Genomic DNA, 24661 nt, shown 5'->3' with positions numbered 1-24661 from the left:
TTCTCTTATCAATATCTTGGTGACTTTATTACTGCAGCTTTATAGTAAGCCTTAGAGTTGGGTGATGTCAGTCTTTTGAGTTTGCTGTCCTCTTTTAGTACTGTGCTGGCCGTTATAGGTCTCTTACTTCTGTATATTAATGTTAAAATCAGTGTGTTGATACATATAAAATAGCTTAATGGGGTTTTGGTTGTAATTGCTTTGAATCTATAGATCAATTTGGGGAGAATTGGTATCTCAACAATATTGAGTTCATGCATGTGGAATTTTTCTTCATTTATTTAGTTAGCTCTTCCTTAATTTCATTCATCAGAATTTTGTAGTTTTCTGCATATAGATACTATACATATTTTGTAGATTTATGCCTAAATGTTTTATTCTTTGGGGTACTAATGTAAATGGTATTGTTTTTAATTTCAAGTGTTTCCATTGCTGGTATGTGGGAATGCAATTCAACTTGTAATTACATTAGTCTTAGAAGGTTTTTTTTTTGTTTGTTTGGATTTTTTTTGGTGGTGGTGGTTGTTGCTTCTTTGAGATTTTCTTCATAGATGATCTTATTTCCCGCTAATGACATTTCTTCCTTCTCAGTTTGTTTACCTTTATCTTGTCTTATTGCATAAGCTGGGACCTATAGTAAGATGTTGAACAGGAGGGGTAAGAAAGGACATCCTTGCCTTGTTCCTGATCCTAGGAAGAGTTGGACATGACTGAAGCGACTTAGCGTTCACAGTTCTTACATGTACAGCTTACTCATCAATGTAAACCCTTACCATTTTAGGTAGTAGAGAGAAGTGATCATATGTATATATTAAAGAATTTTGCTGACCTCTCTATAGTTTGATGGGACCATTGTACTAGTAGGGAGCTCTGTTAGGAGATTTCTGGTTAGCACCACCAAATTAGGAATCAGACATTTCTCAAGAAATATTTCACTTTTCCTTTCTTTTTGCCTTTCCTTCTCTATCAGTCATTACAGCCTATGAATTTTTTTATTGAAGAAACTATAGGTGAAAACCTACATAAAATTCCTCATTATGTGACTCATGATATTTACATCATGAAGATGTCATTTCACCAACCTTTACAGTATCAGATTATGCCACTGTGTATAGGGGCAGGTTTTGCTTAAAGGGCGATAGATTATGTGCTGTGTGTCTTGTGTAGCTCAACATCATGTGTTGGTCAAGAAAAACAGTTACACTTGGGATTCATAACTGAGTGGGGAGCACCAAGCCCTAGAGGCTTCTTCCGTCCACATCCTGTCTACACATTGTGCTGACCCTCCCTCTAACGCCAGGCGCGACTTTTCTCTCTCTGCATCGACAGCTGAGTCCGGTTACGGCTCTCTCTCTGCTGGTGGTTTACTCGCCAGGTCGTGTCTCACTCTTTTGTGACCCTGTGAGCTGTAGCCCTCCAGGCTCCCCTGTCCATGGACCCCTCCAGGCAAGAATACTGAAGTGGGTTGCCATTTCCTTCTCCAGCGGCGTTTCCCGATGATCAGACCTGCAGCTCTTGGGTCTCTTGAGTTGGCAGATGGATTCTTTACCGCTGAGCCACCAGGGAAGCCCCGTCAGTCCTCCTCACTTAGAGTCACAGGCAGGCATCCAGTGAGAGGATGGTAAAGGTTAGGAAAAATTTGCCGACAGCACTAGGACCTGAGGGGTGTTGTTTTTTTTTTTTTAAAGCAATGTTATCATACCAGGAAATTTGTCTCCTTTTATAAACCTTGGAGAATTTTGTTTTGTTATGATAAGGAACGTTGTTCTGTTTCAAACATATGTCAACTAAAGATTATAAATTTAAAGAAATGTGTTCTAGACAAAAGTTGAACAGAGGAATAAGTACTCTAACGGATTAAACAATGTGAGAGAACATTAGTGGATATTTCATACCCAGGCTGGGAAAAGTGAGGTGTTGCAGGCCATCAACTTGGTCACTTCAGATTTTTCCGGGAATGCCAACTTTTGACTGAATGTTTTTTTTCCTTTTTCTTCCAGTTCCTGGCACCCCATAACTTACCCTAATTAGAGTCACAGACACAATAAGAAAGTGGGGATGACAGACTGGGCTTTTTGATATTATTTAACATCATCTGTGTGGAATATTTTTTCCCCTCCTCTTCAAATGGCTAGTTCTCATTTCTCCATGGCATGGTGACAGCATAAAAATATATGCTGTCTGAAATTTAATGACTTACTTGGCATAAGACTTTGAGTAGAATACCTTACTATTATATTCAGTTATAGCTCAAAAATTACATTGAGTTCATGACTGTAATGTCACCAACTTCTACCAGTTTCTTCCTGTCTCTCAGTTGTTTAGTATTTGGCTTCTTAAATTCTTGTCAAGGAGTCTTCTCTTCTGGGTCATGTGTATTCGCAGGTCTATTGCTGCAGTGCCCCCTTTGGGGGCACTGTGTTACAATTGTCTTATTATATATTACCTCGTTGCCTAACAGTGTCTCACCTCTTCTGAACATAAAATAGGGTAGCTTCCCTGGTGGGTCAGTGGTAAAGAACTTGCCTGTCAATGCAGGAGGCATAAGAGACATGGGTTTGATCCCTGGGTCGGGAAGATCCCCTGGAGGAGGGCATGGCAACTCACTCAAGTATTCTTGTCCAGAGAATCCCATGGACAGAGGAGCCTGGGGAGCTACTGTCCATGAGGTCGCAAAGAGTCAGACATGGCTGAAGCGACAGCACTGAACATAAAATAATTTGTTGTTGACAGATGATTTTTACGTGTCTTGTTTTACCATCTAGTTCTTTGTTACCAAGGAAAATTTCCAAATCTTATTTTGGAACCTCACAAATCCCTATATAGTCCAGGATCCATAGTAAATGACTAAGATGAGGTTAATACTGGAATCAGAATAACTGCACATTTCCTAATCCTCAGCGGTAACTGGAAATAGTAGAGACATGGGGTATGGATATCACTCCTCTTGTGGTTTCCTGTTCACATGGATAAATAGTTTTTGATGGTGAATTGATAACATGTTTTATAGGGGCATAATAAAGACCTTAAGTTGTTTTTAAAAAGATATCTCAGGCCTGCTGGTTTCTAATTTTTAGATATTGTTTCTTCACTGCTCAAAAACAGGCTAATTCTTCTTTACTGATTTCAATCTAGTTCCTTTATGTGATACTCATTGTGGGGCTGCAGTGCTGAGAGACAAATACTGTTCTTGTTACTCTCAAGCAGAATCTGTAGAATGCAAAAGTGTGTAGGATAATTTGCACCTAATGTATGTGTCCAGTTCTCTTTTCCTCTGCCATCCTGCAGATAAACTCTGTACTTCAGCTTGTTTCAGTCCTTCCTTAAACCTGTCCTGTGCTTCCCCACCTCTGTTTCATTTCTGTTCTTCCTGCCTAACGTGTTCCTATCCTGCTCATCCTTCATCGTCTTATATAAATAGCCCTATCTGTTGTGTGCTGTGTGCTAAGTCGCTTCTGTCGTGTCTGACTCTGTGCAACCCAGTGGACTCTAGCCCTCCAGGTTCCTCTGTCCATGAGATTTCCCAGGCAAGAATACTGAACTGGGTTGCCATGTCTTCCTCCAGGAAATCTTCCCTACCCAGGGATCAAACCTGTGTCCCTTCTGTCTCCTGCGTTGGTGGGCAGGTTCTTTACCGCTAGCGCCACCTGGGAAGCCTCCTGTCTGTCGGGTTGGCCAAAAAGTTTATTTGGGTTTTGCCATCTTAGCTTATGGAAAAACCTGAATGAACTTTTTGGCCAACCCAATATAATATGCTTTTCTTAATCCCTTTTTCTCTTTCCTATGATTCCTTTCTGAATTCCCACTGAGAGAATTATCTGGGGTCCTATGCCTCTTTCTTCCTAGATAATACGGCTCCCCGTGTGAAAATAGCATATTCGTCTTTCTTGTTCGTATTGCACCTAGTATTGCTTTTCTAGTGCTGTCCCACATAAATCTATCTCACATAAGTGTAGCCAGTATCTGAACTTTTAAAGCTGAATTAATTATGAAACACTTAGGAAGCAAGAGCCATTTTAACCGAGTCAGAGTTAAGAGTGATGCTTTGTGGCTCAGGGGTCAGAGGTCTGTGGCATTTGGCCCTGTCCGCCCTTGTCTTCAAAGGCACCACTGGGCAGGCGGAGCCCTTCAAGGGCTCCCTGACCTCTTCTTTCTTCACAAACGATCACAAACAAGTGGTCTCGGACATGAGTATCTCCACCGTGTTGTCAGAAACCCTCCAAACACAGGGACTTCACAGCTTTTCTTGGTAAGTCATCATAGATGACTCATGCTGTCAAAATTTTTACTTTATAATTTTTACTTTATATTGAGTCTAAATACTCAATCCTGTTAAATCACAGCAGTTTTATTCTTTTCTCTTACAAGACGTTGGCTGAAAGCATCCTCCGTTTCGGGCCTGATGTTGTATTTTCGTAGTAGTCCCATGTCTAGGCATATTATCCCCTGGTGACTGAATGGTTGGTAGCGTCTCCATGATGGCAGCAGGCCCTGCCTCTTCAGCTCCGGTTGTAACAGAGCGACCATGGCTTGATTTTTCCCAAAGCCATCATGTCTGTCTTGCAGATAAAAACTGCAGGGGTTCCCTATAATTTTGCAGATGAAAACACCTCAAGTACCTGTAAATCATTACATTTGAAAACAAGGAATTTAATTTGTTGTGTGTCCACACAGCAGATTGGGGGAATCAGAAGGAATGCATGTGTTTGTGTGTGTGTGTGTGTTTCCTTAATGCTATATAAGTTGTTTCTTATATCATTGGTCAATTAATACTGTATCTACTTCCAGTTTTGGAATCCACTGTCAAATTATGTTTTCTTATTGGGGAAAATGTTGCATTTATTGATACACATAGTCTTTTTCTTTTAAAACTGATCACACTCATTTTAAAAAATATATGAAACATATATGAAATATATGTAAGATCCTTACACCGGCATTACTTTCCTGATGCTAAAGAAAGGAACTTTTAAATAAGTTAGTTATTGTCTTCTGTGCCGTTGAACATGTGGTCAGTTGTCATGTTCGTGCATCCAGACGATCGAAGCCTGAACTGCTGTCTCATTCTTCCCTGCTGTTAGGCTACCCTGTCATGATCAAGGCCTCAGCAGGCGGTGGTGGGAAGGGCATGCGGATCGCTTGGGATGATGAAGAGACCAGGTGAGATTCTGTCCAAAATATACTTTTGATGAAAATAGCAGTTACTGGAGTTTTGTTAAACTGACAAGTAAACAGATACCAAAAGCATAATGGAATAATTAAGACAGTTATCTAATTTTTACTCCTCTAGATGGGAAAAATTAAAATTAGGCAGAGAAGTTTCTTATTTATATTGTGGTGATTATCCTATTTTAGAAAGTTTTCTTTTTTTACTATCTCAAACATTAATAAAGGATTATCTTTTATAGTGTATTTCGAAAGATTACAGTCATGATTCTATCTTCTAGGTAAAAATCGCTAATGTTTGGCTATTTAATTCTGAATATGATTGAAGATTTGAATCTAATATATTTGAAAGCAGTAGTAATTTCATCTGTTTATGTATTACTCAGTACTCACTTGCTTCCCTTTGATTGTCTGTAAAAATCGTGAACTACTTTGATAACTTTAGTGTTATCTTTATAGTGTTACTGTATTTCAGTGTAATTTATAGTGTGAAATATATTTCCTTTTGAATTTGAAATTATAGTATGTCCTTCATATGTGGTATACTCTGTTATGTATTTGAACAGTTTCTTAGTAGTAGTTTCAGAAATCAAAAGAGACTGAAAACAAAATTTTAAAAACTTGTTGTATTGATAACATCATGGTGAGTGGAAAAATAATTTTTTGAACAACTGCCTTGTCCATGCAAGTTTTAGGGGACTCAGATTTGTATTATGTACTTCAAAGCTTGACAGTAAGAGAGATTTATGTCATTTTTTGAAGGAAAGGGATGAAAAAAATCACTGAATTATTATCATTAATGTTGCCTTTCCTGCCCTTTCTCTACCCAGAAGTAATTTGGTCTTCCAAATGGTTAGTTCTTTTTTCTTCTTTTCTTTTCCTTTCCTTCTCATTCCCTGAAATCTCTGAAAGAGAGAAATCAGGAGTAGTCGGTATGAAAGCTGTCCAGTGCAAAGCTAATTCAGAAGTTAGGTTCTAAAGTGAACTTACAAGGTAAAAACCTCTCAGGGGCAATAGATTACCCTAAAATCTGAGGGGGCAGACACCACATTGCAGACTTGCACAGGTAGTTTTAACTCTAAAAGACGATTGTCTCAGAACACCGCTGTTTCTTGGGCTGTGCGTCAGAGGTGGGGTGATGATATATGCCCGAGACAGGTCTTTCAACCCCAGCCTCATGCTCAGTGTTAGAGCCACCACATGGTGACCGAGGTCCCATCAGAGTCTCCTCTTCCATCTTAACTTACCCAGCATGAAGAAACTCACTGGGTGCATTGGTGCTGTTATTGAGGTTTTTGATACTGACAGCCTCCTATATGACAAGCAGTGTTTTAGTAAGTTTCCAGGAATAGAGCCATGAACAGAAACACACTAAATAATCTGGTCCTCTCTGCACTTCCCTTTGTTCCTCCATAGCCAGTGTATGACTGGATTGGGAGTTCTTAACCTTTGAATTTATAGACGCATAAAGTTCAGGGATGTTCATGCATCTGGATAAGGGGAAAAAAGTACATATTTCTTTTACTAGCCTCTACCTGGAATTTAGTGTTTGCTCCAATATAGACTACCAACTACAATAGTAGTAGTATCTGTGGAACTTTGCACCCTTCAGGAAGTCCCTTATATTTTCACATCATAGTTATCACAGATACCTCTAAGTAGCAGTGATTATTAGACTTGTTGGAGCTTATTAACGAATAAAGAGCCACTTACATGATATCCAAAATTTGTTTTTAAAGAATATCTCAATACCTTTATTTCAATATAATTTCTTATAAAATCCTATGTATACTCTTCTACATTTTAAATCACTTCGAGCATTATTTTGACAAATGCTGTGTGATCCTGCCAAAGGCATCCGTGACATAAACAAGGTTCAGAAACCCCTTCTGGTAGGAAGAGACAGTGAACAGGATCAAAGTCAATCATATACTATTGTGGAGGGTGATAAGCAACATAAAAAAAATAAAGGAGGAAAGGAAGAGGCATGGGGAGTGTTGGAAGGAATTCCCACTGTAAACAGGACTGGCAGGTTTGTCCTCGCTGAGCAGGCATGTTTGAGTGGTAAGGTTAGAGGGCGTGGAGATGAGGACCAGGCTAGGGGAGAGCAGGTGTGGAGGCGATGATGCAGGAGCAGGTCTGGAGACAAGCAGGTGGCCAGGTGGTGGGGCTAGGAGGAGATGGGGAACAGACCGTCTGGGACCTTGTAGGCCGTGCTTAGTGAGACGTAGGCTGTTGGAGGGTTTTGAGTAGAGAAGTCACAATCATGGAACGTCACAACAAATTCCTCACCTTATTTACATGTTTTGAATTGTAGAAATTTTCAGACATACAACAATGTAGAAGAATGTAATGAACTTCTGTACTATGTATCATCCAGATGAACCAGTTGTCAAAATTTTGTGACTTAAGTGTTAAAAAGGATGACTCTGGCTGCTGTCTTGGTAATAGACTTAATGGGGCCAAAATCATGAACCCTGGAATCAGGGAAACCAGACAGGGGGCTGTTGAAATAACCCAAGCAAGAAAAATGATGATGGTGGCTTTCCCCAGTGTAATGGTGGAAGTGGTAAGAAGGAGTTTAATCCTGAAAGGAGAGGCAACAGAATTTGCCGAATGACAGGATATAGATTTTAAATACTTGGCCCTGTTTAAGATACACACACACACACACAATTTGCTGAATGATAGGATATAGATTTTAAATACTTGGCCCTGTTTAAGATACACACACACACACAAAGAATTTGCTGAATGATAGGATATAGATTTTAAATACTTGGCCCTGTTTAAGATACACACACACACACACACACACAGAATTTGCTGAATGATAGGATATAGATTTTAAATACTTGGCCCTGTTTAAGATACACACACACACACACAGAATTTGCTGAATGATAGAATATAGATTTTAAATACTTGGCCCTGTTTAAGACACACACACACACACAGACACACACACACATATATTTGGCTGTTATTGTCTCTTTGGCCTTGGTGGTTTAGTCGCCAAACCGTATCCGACTCTTGTGACCCCATGGACTGTAGCCTGCCAAACTCCTTGGTCCTTGGGATTTCCCAGGCAAGAATACTGGAGTGGGTAATCATTTCCTCCTCCAGGGGATATTCCAGACATATTCTTTACCAACTGAACTACCGGGGAGTTCATATATATGAATTAAATGGCTGTGCTGCAACACTGCTTTACTTGAAAATGTCTTGGGAAATGCTGAGAGGCTAAGGTCAAAGTGGAGGCATTTATCTTCACAGCTGAAGAATGCTTAACTGAAGAATGGTCTGCTTCTTAGCCTCTCTCTGGAATTCTTCTCCCCATGTTCCTTTTGATGGTAGAGACTTACAGAGCATTGGTTACCTCTCTGAAAGGTTGGCAGTTGGGCTGGCTGGTTGCTGTGTGTGGGCGGAAAGATAAGAGGCATGCTTAGTCCCATTTTTACCACATAATTTGTCTTACTTGACTTCTATCTTTTGAAGTTCAGGTTTTGAAGCTATCTCTTGTGCTTTGTTTGTAACCCCAGTGATTTAGTGGACGTCTCCATGGGTTGCTTGGGCTTCCTCACAGTATGGTGGCTTTGATTTCTTATTTAGTGACCCAAGCGTCCAGGAGCATTTGTTTCAAATCCAAGTGAAAGCCGTATCACTTTTTATGATCGAGTCTCAAAATTCATACACAGCTTCCCTTCTACCGTACTGTTTGATTACCAGTGAGCACAAATTCCCGCTGAATGCAAGGGGAGGAGCGTTAGACTTCACTTCTTTATGCAGGAGTGGCAAGTTTCTTAGAAGAGCACATCGAGTGGGAGATGCCATTGTGGCCATGTTTCGAAAACACAGTCCGCTATATTCTCTGCAGTAAAAAATTAAGATATTAAACACAACTTAATAGTTTTATAAGAGATGTGTATTTTGTGAACTCTTTTTTTCCTCAGAGTTTTCCCCTTTTGTATAGCAATTGTAGAGCAATTTCACTACAAGTCTTAGCACTTAGTCTTTTCTAAAGAAAAAATATTTATTTTTTGGGTGCCCCAGGTCTTAGCTGTGCCACACAAGATCTTTAGTTGCGGCATGTGGGATCTAATTTCCTGACCAAACATGGAACCCGGGTCACCCCCGCATTGAGAGTGTGGAGTCTTGGCCACTGGACCACTAGGGAACTCCCACATGTAGTTTTCATTATTCTTCATAGAATGTCAGATTTTTTATCAGTCATTTCTCCAAGGCTACTCTTGGTAACATATTCTTTTACAGTGAGATTACTTATCAGTTTCCTGGTAGTCAGTGATTTTAACCAGTGGATTTTCACCAGTGGATTTGGTTTTTAACCAGTGGATTTTAATGTAGAATGCAGTGTCTTCAGAAATCACCATATCTATTCTTATATTGGGCCTCTTTGGTAAATAAGTTAACCCTTTCTTGGCTAGTAAATGGCACATTGTTTCAAAATATTTTCATATAATTAGTAAAAGTATGTACATAAACACTTTTCTACCTAAAGTATGACATTAGTTGATATAATGATATAGGATCCTCATTTTAAAAATTTGCTCTGTAACCTCTGTTAATTTGGAAAAATAAAAACTTTGGAAGAATTGAGGGATCAGTCCAGAAAACACCCATATATTGTCTTTTGGAGTCACCAGCTGTTGACATAATGCTGAACTACTTTTATTCCTTCCTTTCTCCTAACTTGAGGAAGAAATTTTTCACATATTCCACAAAAATTTTAACATTCCTCAGAAAATGTAGTAGCTGTTTATTAGCCTAAGAAGTGTGTCCCTTTTGTAACATCTTCAGGGAACTATCATCTGTACTTAGAAGTTTTAGAACATCTGAAAGATTTTTTTTAAAAGTTTAGTGTTGGTTATGGCATGCTGCAGTCCATGGTGTCGCACAGAATTGGACCCAACTTGGTGACTGAACAACCACAATATATTAAATTAGGGTGAGAGTATTGGAGGTTATTGAAAATAAATTCATGTATTTTCACACTCTCTGACTTCCTTTTCTTTACGCCACTTTAAATGAAATGTTGTGGCATGAATGGAAAATTAATCCTCTCTACGTTTTGGAGTGCCCCTATATGATTTCAGGTGTTGTGAGGGCAGTTTCTGTTTATTTTTGTATTTCTATCACATATATAATATATGCACCAGGCTCAGTTTCACTGTTAGTATTTATGGAATGAATGTATTACTGAGTGGTACAAATGATCTAAATGCAATTTTCCATGAATTCTAAAACATTTTGGTAATGCTCTCAAACTTGATACTTTATTTGGGTGACTTTGATTTTTTACTTTTGGTATTTGTGATTTTAAAGCAAAATAAAAACTCTAAAATCATTAGAGCAGAGACAAACTGTAAAGTATTATGTTTTTCCTTTGTGAATCATTGTATCTCACCTAATAAGAAGTTGGTTATATGATATTGAAAACAACGATTCATCATGCTTTAGTTCCTTTGAGGTTTTCAGTCTCCTGAGATCTTAACTCCATTCCCTTAAATCGTGAAAGTAATGGAGGACTAAGAAAACATGACACTTTTTCTCCAAGACCACTGAGCGATAGAAATATTTGCAGTATGTTTTGAAATTTATCTTCTAGTCAGTGTTTATTTGCAATGTTGTATTTTTCAAGCACACAAATAAGATAGTTATTTCTAATATTGCCAGATGAAGTGTTTGCAAATGAAAGGATTAAAAGAATTTTAATGTTGAACATTAAATACAGGTATTTGATGTGTTCAGTTCAGTTCAGTTCAGTCGCTCAGTCGTGTCTGACTCTTTGCAACTCCATGAATTGCAGCACGCCAGGCCTCCCTGTCCATCACAAACTCCCGGAGTTTACTCAAACTCATGCCAGAAACTATTAATTACATGTAAAAGGAAATAAAGTTTATATTCTGTATATATCAATGAATGGAACATAAGATCCTCAATTATTTTTAAGTAAGCAAGTCTGAGTTTTTAATAGACTGAATGAACTCATTTCAAAGTGTGTGACTTTAGTAAGCATATTTTAATAATATTAATAATGTTTAAGTTATTATAGTTTGGAAAGAAATGTGTAAAAGTATTTAAATTGATGTTTTTATTTAAAAAATCAAGTTCTCTTTTGTTATGTATAAAAATATTTAAATTCATGTTTTTATTTAAAAAATCAAGCCGTTCTCTTTTGTTTACTATTTTTGAGCAGTTTTAAAGAAGATAAAAATTTTAATGATTTGTATGGACATGTGGGGGACCATTTAAAGTCGTGTACTTAAAATATTTGGAAATGTTCTTGAGGACTTTCCTCTCCTGTTCTTACTGAGTTTATTTGCTGTGGTTTTGCCCCAGCTGTGCAGTTGCCTATGTTCTTTACATTTTTGTGTGCATCATCTCACTTTTGAATCAAATGGGTATTCATTTTTATATATTTTTATTAGTGGAATTAAGGTATATTAAGGTCAAAGAAATGAAATTTTACATGCTTTGATGGCTTATTAAAATTTCTCTCTTTTTTTAAAGCAGTTGGTGAAATAAGTATTTGGTATTCTTCTTTCTATAAAACTCTAAGATCAGGGAAATTAAAGCATTTACGCAAAGTCACAGTACTAGTAAGTGGAAAACTTTGTTGTTCAGTCAAAATTAATTGAGTTATTTGTGTGTTAAGTGTATTTTTCTCTGCTTTGCTCAGAAGTATGCAAAAATAAACCTTTATTTAGTTTTCTTTATATCAGGGGCTGTATTTGTTTTGTGTTCATGTGACTCTTCTGTTTTTCTTCATAGGGATGGTTTTCGATTTTCATCTCAAGAAGCTGCTTCTAGTTTTGGTGATGATAGGCTACTAATAGAAAAATTTATTGATAACCCCCGTCATATAGAAATCCAGGTTGGTACATTTTAAGATACTTTCAAATCATTATGACTTTAAAATAATATTACTTAGTCCTATTAGAAACACATCCTCTCTTAAATTTTGGGGTGATTGTGAATGGTCTGTCCTTTATTGAGCCCATCTTTGCATGAAATATTCCCTTGGTATCTCTAATTTTCTTTTTTTTCTTCCACTTATTTTTATTAGTTGGAGGCTAATTACTTTACAATATTGTAGTGGTTTTTGCCATACATTGACATGAATCAGCCATGGATATACATGTGTTCCCCATCCTGAACCCCCTCCCACCTCCCTCCCCATTCCATCCCTCTGGGTCGTCCCAGCGCACCAGCCCCGAGCACTTGTCTCATGCATCCAACCTGGGCTGGCAATCTATTTCACACTTGATAATATACATGTTTCGATGCTGTTCTCTCAGATCATCCCACCCTCGCCTTCTCCCATAGAGTCCAAATGTCTGTTCTGTACATCTGTGTCTCTTTTTCTGTCTTGCATATAGGGTTATCGTTACCATCTTTCTAAATTCTGATTTTCTTGACGAGATCTCTAGTCTTTCCCATGCTCTTGTTTTCTTCTATTTCTTTGCACTGATCCCTGAGGAAGGCTTTCTCATCTCTCCTTGCTATTCTTGGGAACTCTACATTCAAATGGGAATATCTTTCCTTTTCTCCTTTTCCTTTCGCTTCTCTTCTTTTCACAGCTATTTGTAAGCCCTCCTCAGACAGCCATTTTGCTTTTTTGCATTTCTTTTTCTTGGGGATGGTCTTGATCCCTGTCTCCTGTACAGTGTCACGAACCTCTGTCCATAGTTCATCAGGCACTCTTGTCTATCAGATCTTATACCTTGAATCTATTTCTCACTTCCACTGTATAATTGTAAGGGATTTGATTTAGGTCATACCTGAATGCTCTAGTGGTTTTCCCTACTTTCTTCAATTTCAGTCTGAATTTGTCAGTAAGGAGTTCATGATCTGAGCCACAGTCAGCTCCCGGTCTTGTTTTTGCTGACTGTATAGAGCTTCTCCATCTTTGGCTGCAAAGAATATAATCAATCTGATTTCGATATTGACCATCTGGTGATGTCTGTGTGTGGAGTCTTCTCTTGTGTTGCTGGGAGAGGGTGTTTTCTATGACCAGTGTGTTCTTTTGGCAAAACACTATTAGCCTTTGCCCTGCTTCGTTCTGTACTCCAAGACCAAATTTGCCCATTACTCCAGGTATTTCTTGACTTCCTACTTTTGCATTCCAGTCCCTTATAATGAAAAGGACATCTTTTTTTGGATGTTAGTTCTAGAAGGTCTTGTAGGTCTTCATAGAACTGTTGATAGAAAGTTCCCAGTTCAGCCATCTTTCACACCATTTGATGTTCTCAGTTTTTTAATGTCTAGCCATTTTGGTGGACATGTAACAGTATCTCTGTTTTAATTTGCATTTCCCTAATGAATATTGATGTTGAGCATGTGTGTTTTTTAAGTTGATTAACCAAAACTGGATATCGTATTTTCTGGTGACCGCTCAAGTCTCATCCTTGGTCGCCCCCCCACTTTCAAATTTTACTTTTTTAAAATTAATGAATGTTGAGGGTTCTATATCTTTTGTTTATGAGTCCTTAAGGTTTTTATAATAATTCTAGTTTGAGAGGGTAGTCCCTTGGGCCAGCATGTGGTGGAGGTGGTGAGAGGTGATTGAATTCAGGGTGTTTTGTGAATGTAGACTAGATTTTCTAAAAGATTGATGTGATATAAAAAAAAAATTAGGCATCAGAAATATTTTTAGGCTTTTGGCCCAAGAAATGATAAGAATGGGACTGTCTTTTACTGACATGGGAAAGACTGTGAGAGGTGCATATTTGGGGGAGGAAATCAGGGTATAAAGATGAACAGATGAAGGCTGAGATGTCCCTCAGATACCAAAATGTGGGTTTGAGTAGACTATTGGATATTGGAGCCTATAATTTAGGGGAGATATTAATATTTGAGCTGTCCTTCCTGTAAGATCCTAGAGGCAAAATAGATTTCCCCTTCTCTGTATTCCCCGTCCAGCACTTACTTGTGCTGTCAGAAGGCCACTTAAGCCATATTACCTATAGCCATCTCACTCTTTCCATGCTAAAAAGTATCACTTTTTTACTGATACTCAATAAATGTTTGCTGTGTTGTGTTAAATAATATTTCTATGTCAACTTTTAGCTTATTTTAATTAACCATGGCATATATTTATGCTGATATTTTTTAACATAGGTGAAAGTGCCTCCCAGTAACTTAAATAGGCAGCACAGGTGTTTCCCAGATCTGGTCTGCACTTGGGAGTTGCTTTTTTTTTTTTTAACTTTCTTCATTTTTAATTAATTAATATTAGATCATGTGTGCACATGATAGAGGGTATTCAACAAAACGTAAAGGTTCTTTCACTCTTGTCTCTGAGCCCCCTGGTTTCCATCCCTGGAAGCAGACGCTGTTACTGGTGTTTGAATATCCTGCCATAGTCGAGGAATGTAGTATAATTGTAGTAGTATTTTCTAAATGAGCTATCACATACTTGGTTCTTTCTCAGGCTGAATCTGTGTACTGACAGTAGGAGTGGCACTGCTCCGTTGAAACCAGGGCACTGCTGGCATTTTATGGGCTGGCTCCATGGATGCTGAAAGGCTGCATTACGTGAAGTGGTCTATTAATGATGAAGCTTTTCTTAATAAGCTAGATACCTGGGAGATCATTTCATAATCGTAATCACACGTGTCTGTAAAGGGTGATACGGAAAGTTTAAAAACCTCATGATGCATTGAGCATTAACTTCCCTTACTTTTTTTTTTTATAATGTTGTCCAGTTACTTTGTCTCTTAATTTGTTTAATGGAATTCCCTGGTGGTCCAGTGGTTAGGACCCCGGGCTTTCACTGCTGTGGCCCAGGTTCAGTTCCTGGGCAGGGAACTAAGATCCCAAAAGCCACATGGTGTGGCCAGAAGAAAAACTATGCACAGACTTCAGAGAAAAACAAACTTGACTCTGTGACCAAAATGAAAAAAAAAAAAGTAGATCATTTATGTATATTTGAATCTAATATTTTACAGTTGAAAAATGTTTCTTAGAATTCTTGATTGTTGTCACTATTTCTTGAAGGCTAAGTCTACTTTCACTTCTACATCAATTAGAATAAGAAAAGGTAGAATAAATTTAACATTTAAAAATAATTCTGGATGTACTTCTGTGGTCATTTTTGAGTCTTAGAAATAAAATTACAGCTTATTGGCATTTCATTACCATAATGTTTCCCTTTGGAAGCATTCTGGAGGTTTGGATAGGTTTAAATTCCTAAAAATTAATCATGCAATCATGTATTAACTGTTCATTTTATTGTTTAATATATTGTTAAATCATGATCTTTTCAATGTTTTCAGTAGCCATATAAAATATTAAGATGATATCTACTATTAATGATGCATGAAGAAACAGAGTGACTTGCCAAGAGAGATTACATAGCTGTTTGGAGTTTAAATTAGTGCCTAATCTTTTTGCTTCTAGAATAGCTTTTATCTCCATTAGCTTAAATATATGCATTCAGTAATATACACCTACTCCTGAATCATGAAAATTGATTAATCTGTTTCTAAACATCAAGTGTTCTGGGAAAAACATGAACAGAAAGCATGTTTTAGGGTTGCCAGATTTAGCTAAGGAAATACATGTTAAATTTGAATTTCGGATAAATGGTATTTATTTTTTTAAAAGTAAAAGCATGTCTCATTCAGTATTTTAATATTTTTATTACAATTAAAAACTCTAGGGACTTTCCTGGTGGTCCAGTGGCTAAGACTCCAAGTTCCCAATGCAGGAGGCCTGGGTTCGATCCCTGCTCAGGGAACTAGATCCCACATGCTGCAGCTAAGACCCAGCACAGTCAAATAATAAACATATAAATAAATATTAAAATTAAAAGCTCCAGTTTATTTCCCATCATCACAAATGGGAAAAACCATAATGCTGTATATTAACCCCAGACTTTTTACTAATTTCTTAAAACAAAAATAAAACAGTGTAAAAATATTGGTGTATAAAGTAACAGACTGCATATTGGTTGTAAATGAAATAGCATTTTCTGATCAACAGACATTACAGTATTAACAACAAGTAGATGTTTGTCATAGCACCGTGGCTCTCCCAAGTGCCAGTGAAATCTAAGATGTAAATTCCCTTTACTGATGCTCAGCATCCTTCACAAATTTGTACAACTGATCCTGATATTTTACCCAGTGTATCAGAAATGCAACATGAAAATTTTTTTCCTCAAGTCTTTTTAATAAAAATGTTTCATTGGGTTTTAGAGTGGTAGATAATAAAATTTTCTTGCACTGGTGTCATACAAAAGGATATTGTATTTGAGAGTTGTCTCCTGTTTTAGGAGGTCAGAGTGTTAAAAACCAGGGGGTGTTACATGGAGAAATGTTAACTGGGCATGTGTGCTATGGATATGACTGTATAATTTTTCAAGTGGTATTATTGCTCTTTCAGGTTTTAGGTGATAAACATGGGAATGCCTTGTGGCTCAATGAAAGAGAGTGCTCAATTCAGAGAAGAAATCAGAAAGTGGTGGAGGAAGCACCAAGGTAAGCGCTTCTCCTGAGGAAAATATAGAGTAGTCTGATTTTATATATTTCTTATGATTCTTTCCCATTGTAATAAAAACTATTTAATAGAGCTGAAATTACTTTAACAGTAGTAGTAGGATCTATTAGTTGTCCCACGGCATGTGGGATCTTAGTTCCTCGACCAGGGATCAAACTCGTGTCCTGTGCATTGCAAGGCAGATTCTTTGTCACTGCACCACCAAGGAAGTCTCCACCGCTGGCCTTTGAGCGCAGTGATGAGCTTTCCTGCAGCTGTGAGTGTCACTAGGAAAGTTCATGATAAGGGAAGGAGCAGGGCCAGACAGGCCAGAAGTAGTTCTACGCACTGTGCTTGCAACTATCCACATGTCATGATGTTCATCTTTAGTTGCAGTTTCCTTTTTTTTTTTGGTTGCATTAATTCTGTCATCCAGTTATTGTTGCAATGTCATCTATGCCTGAACGAGACAGGAAAATGACCAGATTCTTAAAGAAACAGAAGAGGACATGACAAATTAAAAGAATCACAAAGATGTAAAATTCAGTGGCTAGAGCTTATTTGGATCCTGACTCAAAGAAATTAGCTATAAAAAATTTATGAGATAGTCTGGGAAATTTGAATACTAAATACAGATGTTAAAACTGTTAAAGAGGTCTTGTTAATGTTTAAAGTGTGATTGTTACGAAAGTACTTATAGAAATAGATACGGGAGTTTTTATGGAAGAAGTGATACCTAATTTGGGATTTGCTTTAAAATTAAAAAAAAGGGGGTGGGGCTGGTAGAAAAGTAGACATGCCATTAGATAGGACTGGAGTGGCTATTTAGTAATAATTGTTATATATGGCAGAAGATACATGCAAGTTTGTTATGTGCTTGGTCGCTCAGTCATCTCTGACTCTTTGCGACCCCATGGACTGTAGCCACCAGGTTCCTCTGTCCATGGGGATTCTGCAGACAAGAATACTGAAGTGGGTTGCCATGTCCTCCTCCAGGGAATCTTCCCAGCCCAGGGATGGAACCCAGGTCTCCCGCATTGCTGGTGGATTCTTTACCAGCTGAGCCCCCAGGGAAGACCAAGTTCATTATGCTCTTCCATAACAAAATGTTTATAAGATGCCATCTAAATCTTATACATTTGAGACTAATTTTAATCCACAAACAGAAAAATAGTCAATGTTTTGTTTCTCAGAGCCTTTCTTTCATAGAAACAAAATATATGAAAATGAGGACATGGTCTGATAATATTCTTTTCAGGGTTCATTGAAACCCTTTATTTCTGTTGGAAGTTGTTTCTTTATTGTGAAGCAAAAGTTGTGAGGATTTGTTAGATGTACTGTTGATTCTTATTATTTGTGGTAATTACGTTTTATAAAGTCACCATACTGAAGTGTTACTCTCAGAGGAAATACAGAGTTAAGTTTCTGTGACCCTCCAGTCAGAACATTTTCATCAACCGATTAATACATAATCTTGTTTTGTATGTGTTTCTGTTGAAAGACACCTTATTTTATGCGTATTGTTGGTTCATTAACATTGCACTCACCATCTCTGCGAGCAGCACTGTAATACTTGCTTAAAGCGATCTCACCTAACATGCCTTTTCTCCATAAGGTACATCTTCCAGTCTTATTTGGAGAAATTCCGAATACATGTGTAAAATTTTACTAGTTGTAAACAACTAGTTTTGCTAAAGCGGTTGTATATTTTATAGATTGATTAAAGTTGCAGTATAACGTGGAAAGTTCAGATGTTCAGTTCAGTCCCTCAGTCGTGTCCGACTCTGCGACCCCACAGACTGCAGCATGCCAGGCTTCCCTGTCCTTCACCAACGCCTGGAGTTTGCTCAAACTCATGTCCATTGAGTCAGTGATGCCATCCAACCGTCTCATCCTCTGTCATCCCCTTCTCCTCCTGCCTTCAATCTTTCCCAGAATCAAAGTCTTTTCCAATGAGTCAATTCTTCGCATCAGGTGACCAAAGTATTAGAGCTTCAGCTTCAGCATCAGTCCTTCCAATGAATATTCAGGACTGATTTCCTTTAGGATTGACTGGTTCAGATGTTAGTTTTATATAAAAATTTGAAGTTGATTTATTATGTTATAATAACACATAGGTTGTTATGTTATGCTTAATTAACAGTAAGCATGTATTCTAAGCATATATAAAGCATATACTTTGAAAGTTGACATAAATAATCATATCTGAGTAAATGTAAAGAAAATGTTTATGTAATGCACACAAAAGATTACTTAATTTTTGTTCAAAATGTAGGTGGTCACTCTGTGTATATTTGCAGCATTTTTCTAGATTCTGAGACACGAAGAGCAATGGGAGAACAAGCCGTAGCCCTTGCCAAAGCAGTGAGTTATTCTTCTGCTGGAACCGTAGAATTCCTTGTGGACTCAAAAAAGAATTTTTATTTCTTGGAAATGAACACGAGACTCCAGGTAACGAAAACTCTGTTCTTCATTCCTCTCCATGCCTCTAAACTTTTCCCTTCCTCACCACCCCTTTTGGTTTTATAAAAGCTAGAAATCAACTCAAAATGGGAAATAAAGATTTAGTTTTTATGTTAGTGCTAAGAAACCTGTTGGAAATGACAGGTGAGTATCAGGTTAATTTGATGGTCACTGATTAGCCCCCTCCTTCGTTACTGCTAATACTTTATATTGGAAATTCCAGTTCTTTTTTTTTTTTTCTTGAACCTTTCTTGATGAAGTGCATTAGTTAGGGTTCATATGCTGAAAAGGGAAACTAATCAAGATATAACACATAGAAAGGGATTAAGTGCCTACAGATCTTTGGAAGAGATGGGGAAAGGAAAGGCATTGAGAGCGAGCTTTCCGGAATGACTCTCAGAGCCGAGCCACCCAAGCTTGCTTCCAGAGGAGTGGACACCTCTGCCACAGCTGTGAGTCTGAGAAAGTAAGTGGCCGCCTGAAACTGGTAACTTCAGGGACATACTTGGTCAATTCCAAGCAAGGTTTCAGGAAGCCACTGGTATACTGTAACTCACTGATGGCTTCATTTCCTTTCTTCTTCCCCCTTTTCTTTGGTTTAAATTGTAAACTGACATACAAATACAGAAAAATATGTAGAACACAAATGTGTAGTTGAAAAAATTAGTAAAAACAGAAGTTCTTGTGAGCATCAACTGGGTCAAGAAGTATCAAAATGCCAGTACTTCTTACCCCCGCCCCTCAACTTCTTCCCATTCTTAGAGATTCCTCCTCCCTCTTCCTGTTTATTATTCTGACTGAATCCTAAACAACATCTCCTTATATTTCTGGATAGTTCTTCCTTTTGTTTATGCACGCCTTGACAGTAGAAATAATTTTGCATGTTTCTTTTCTAAAATTTAAATCCATGGGATTATATTATATATAAATTTTTTGTACATGGCTTCTTTTCTCAGTATTATGCTTATAAGATTATACCATGGGACAGATTTTCATATACTGTGGTAGAATTTGTGTATCTAGCTGTGTTTTGAGACCAAGAGTAATTCATATTTATAATTTGTACAGTATTAACCTTAGTAGTTTTTCCTCAATATTTACAATACTTCTGTTTGAAATTACTTGTTTAGCCACTATCCTATTGTTGTGAATATCTTCAGAATTGACAGAATTTTGCCTTTTAAAGATTAATTTGATTTTGATTAAATATATATCTTTATAATGAAGTATGTCTAATTATATAATTAGCTGGGAAATCATGTTTTTGATTAAAATGGAGACTTGATTATGTCAGGATGAGAATAATAGCTTTGTAATATGATCCCGAAGTCAATTTGAAGTGACTACAATGTATTTTTATTGTATTCAAGACTCAATAAATACTAGAGAGTTTAGTTGGGATACTTAGCAGATTTTGCAGAATTAATAATCAGTGGTTTTTTTTTGGGCACTTTGTTATTATGTTCTAATTTTTTTTTAAAACAATCCTTTACTTTTTATTTGTTTCTGGCTCATGTATCTCAGCCCATAAGTTTTTTCAAGTTTGTCCCATGGTCATTTTTGGTATAAGACCTCCAAAAGTTTATATTTATTATCAAATAATTCTGTGTTGTCAGTCTTAGTCACTTGGGTACCTGTGACTACAATTTGTATCATGAGTGACTTGCCAGGAAATTATGTTCAGTAACCTCAGAAAAAGATTATACATACATGAATTTCAGGAAAAAGTCTGACAGTGCCTAATTCTGTGCTATATAATAGCACAATTTAATAATTGTGTCTCCCATTTAATGTTTAATAATATCTTATTTCTCTCTTGCATTTGCTTTCAGGGACAGTAATTTTGTCAGTTCCCAAAAAATTATTATTTATTTTTTTGAAGAAACATCTGTGTGGTGGAGGGATATTTGGTGATGGAGGCTGTGACTGAATGGGAGCATGATAAAAAGGATCTTGTGTTTTATGGTATTCCAAAAGCCATGCTTAGATATTTCAAAGATGTCTTTCTGATATTGTTTAAACAATTCGGATGTCCTTTTAATGGTAGATTTTCTGTTTCAAATTTCTTAACTAACCTTAAATTATAATACTTAGGGCACATTCACCAAATTCTTTATCTTCTAAGATATATGTTATCTCTAATTAGTGTTTCAGTTTGAGGCTGGAGAGCTATAATTTTCTTTTTTTCCCTTGAAATTTCCTGATTGAATTGTCACTTTTTCCAGCTTTAGAACTTGTACATTTTTTCCTGGTAACACAGTGTGAGTAGCATTTTCACTTTGCTAGATTTCCTTAAGAGTGACATTTGAAATAAATATCATTTCTCCTTAAAGAGAAACACTGAGAAAGTCACTGGGTTTGGTGCATAAATACTGGTTTTTATCTCTCTTTGGTGAGAATTTAGGTGTCAGGATTATCTATGCTATCCTCATATGTTTGTTTTTAAAGTCACTGTTTTCTTTTTCTTAAAGATAAAATTCAAATGCTTTTATGTTGTTCTTGTTCAGTGGCTAAGTCCTGTCTCTCTGTAATCCCATGAACTGCAGCATGCCAGGCTTCCCTGACCTTCACTATCTCCCCGAGTTTGCTCAAACTCATGTCCATTGAGTCAGTGATGCTATCCAACCATCTCATCCTCTGTCATCCCCTTCTCCTCCTGCCTTCAATCTTTCCCAGAATCAAAGTCTTTTCCAGTAAGTCGGTTCTTCGCATCAGATGGCCAGAGTATTGGAGCTTCAGCTTCAGCATCCATTCTTCCAGTGAATATTCAGGACTGATTTCCTTTAGGATTGACTGGTTTGATCTTCTTGCAGTCTAAGGGACTCTGAAGAGTCTTCAGCACTACAGTTAGAAAGCATCAATTCTTTGGCACTCAACTTTCTTTATGGTTCTCCTCTCACATCCATACATGGCTATTGCAAAAACCATAGCTTTGACTGTGGACCTTGGTCGGCAAAGTGGTGTGTCTGCTTTTTAATACACTGTCTAGGTTGGTCATAACTTTTCTTCCAGGGAGCAAGTATCTTAATTTCATGGCTGCAGTCACTGTTCTCAGTGATTTTGGACCCCAAGAAAATAAAATCTGTCACAGTTTCCATTGTTTCCCCATCTATTTGCCAGGAAGTGATGGAACCGGATGCCATGATCTCAGTTTTTTGAATGTTGAGTTTTAAGCCCAGTTTTTCACTCTCCTCTCTCACCCTCTTCAAGAGACTGTTAGTTCCCCTTCAGTTTCTGCCATTATAGTGGTATCATCTGCATATCTGAGGTTATTGTTTTCTTTTTTTTAAAGATATAATTCAAATGCTTTTACATTACATTTGCTCTATAGCCTTAATCTCTCCTTTCTTTTTCCTGGATTCAGTTTGACCTCTGTGTGCCTTTATCAGGTTTTACTCCCTTTGCTAGGGATGGTCCCCATCTCTTGTCCTAGTAGAAGTGTGCATATGTATCCACTCATGCTTATATATGTTTCCTTCTCTGAGTCTGAAAGATGAATAGAGAGATGGATAAATACTTTACCAAAAATGCAACTTTATTAAAATCTTATTTTAAAGAAATAAATACGTAATTTTGCTTGAATAATTTTATTTCTTTATTGAATTGAAATACTAAGAAGTAGTAATCATTGGTTAAAAGAAAACCTAATATATTCAGAAGAGTTGGAAAAATAACTTCCCATACCAGATTTTTTATAACAACCGTGTATTTTTCCTGTAGAGGCAACATCTGTTTTACTTAAAAATTGTCTTTTGTAGTGTTTCATACTTAATTTAAAGTGTTATCTTCTTCATTATTATGATTTTGAATATTCATTTGTATGAGTATGCATTTCACCAGTTTCCTATTTTTAATTTTTCCAGTATTTTGCTATCATAAATAGTGCAATTATGAAATACCTTTTATATTATGATTTTGCACATGTGAAAGTAAAATTGCCTGCAAAGTGATAGGTTCTTATATAATTTAGTGAAATAGTATCCAGGTGCCTTTTTAAGGAGAACTTGCCTGGCTAGAAGGATCTTTGCTTTTGGATCTGTGTATTATAGTGAAAAATGGTACCACATTTTCATTTTGTTTTTCTTCTGAGTGAGGATGAATTTTTTTTCATAGAGTCATTTACATTTCTTTTGCCCTTTGGGTTTCTCATTGAGTTGTAGATGTTTTATATTTTTTCAGGAAATTAGCCATTTGTGATATCATCAGAAAGCAATGCTCCATGAATATTTTCACATTTTTACAGTGAGGGCTTTCTAAGCAAAGACCTCTGGCACCTGATTAAATAATAACAACTCTAAAGATGGAGCTTGTTAGAGAGAAAGTCTTATCTTTCCCCAGAGCCATTTGTTGACATTCCAGGCCTTTGCCTTTCCCTCTCTGGAAAGACTTATTTACTTTCCAGAGTCAAGTTTGCTCTCTCTCCAGAGCTGAGGAAGGGCAGACGTGGCAGCAGTGCTTATGTCAGTTCTTAGATGAATCCTTGTGGGGTTGCTGTCCCGTGATAGGTGCACCCCCTCTGCCCACACAGGGACATCAGACCATGGGGAGTCAGGATGTGAGAAATGGTGTGAAGATGCTCTGTGAGTTAACAGTTGCCTCCTTCGCCAGTCCAGAAAACTGTTTGTTTCCTGGCAATATAAACAAATGAATGCAGATAGAAAATATACAGATATGATTCCTAGCTACTTTTCTCTCACCTGTTGCCTGTCTTTTTTACTTTGATGTAATTTTTCTTTCTGTGGAGAAAATTTTTGTTTTAAAATTTTGCAGTTGAATTGCTAAATCTCTTGTTTCTGATGTTATGACATACTTAGACTTTTCCTACTCAACTTTTCTTCCATGTTTTCTTTTAGTACTTATGTCATCTTCCTTGGTGAAATTTTCACTTCACCAGGGATTTTTTTTTCTCCCCAAATGTCTACCTGTTTGTCATAGCCATTACTGAATAATTATTCTTTTTGGCATTAATTGAGAGTCTTCTTCATTATGTAATGAATTCTCATATATATGCAGGTTTTTACTTTACTGTTTTCTTTTTTTTAGCCTTTCTATTATTTATGTGCTGGTACCATACTGTTTCAGATGTTATATCTTTTTATTATAGTAGAGTACCCAGTAGGACTCTTCTTTCTCATTACTCTTATTTTTCCATATTGTTCTTTGAATTAGCTTATTTTATTTATATTTAACAGAAGGAAGAGATATTGAAATGATGAAGTTGCTGAACTATTACATGAATGTTTCTTCTTTTCTGCTGAAATATTAATTCCTAAAAGATGTTATTAATAAGACAAATGATTATTGGAACTATTTATATTTTTGTCATCACATTTCTTCCTATTCCAATTTGAGAGTATATTGTTTCTTTTTTTATAAAAATGAGTGAAAATTGGCATATTTATATTTAATCCTGATTTCTTTCCTAACCCTTCAGTTTTGCTCTTTTCATTGTTAGTTTTTCATTATTGTAGCATTACTGTACTTTCTTTTCTATAGTTGTTCACAACTATAGATTCATCTCCAGGTGTTT

At 36.9% G+C, this 24661-nt stretch overlaps 1 protein-coding gene across 3 annotated transcripts in view; it reads left to right on the top strand.

Annotated features, from left to right (window-relative positions):
- The window catches only part of PCCA (propionyl-CoA carboxylase subunit alpha), a 346711-nt gene that overhangs the window by 129181 nt on the left and 192869 nt on the right, over positions 1-24661 (top strand). For all 3 annotated transcript variants that reach the window (XM_043478360.1, XM_043478359.1, XM_043478362.1), the window contains 4 exons: positions 5082-5160; positions 11959-12061; positions 16576-16670; positions 18969-19119. In XM_043478360.1, coding sequence (XP_043334295.1) covers positions 5082-5160; positions 11959-12061; positions 16576-16670; positions 18969-19119 — 428 coding nt within the window. The remainder of the gene's footprint in view (positions 1-5081; positions 5161-11958; positions 12062-16575; positions 16671-18968; positions 19120-24661) is intronic.

Source organism: Cervus canadensis, chromosome 9, assembly GCF_019320065.1.
Source record: "Cervus canadensis isolate Bull #8, Minnesota chromosome 9, ASM1932006v1, whole genome shotgun sequence".
Lineage (NCBI taxonomy): Eukaryota > Metazoa > Chordata > Mammalia > Artiodactyla > Cervidae > Cervus > Cervus canadensis.
Note: the sequence above shows the minus strand (reverse complement) of the source record. Positions and strands in the feature narration are given on the sequence as shown.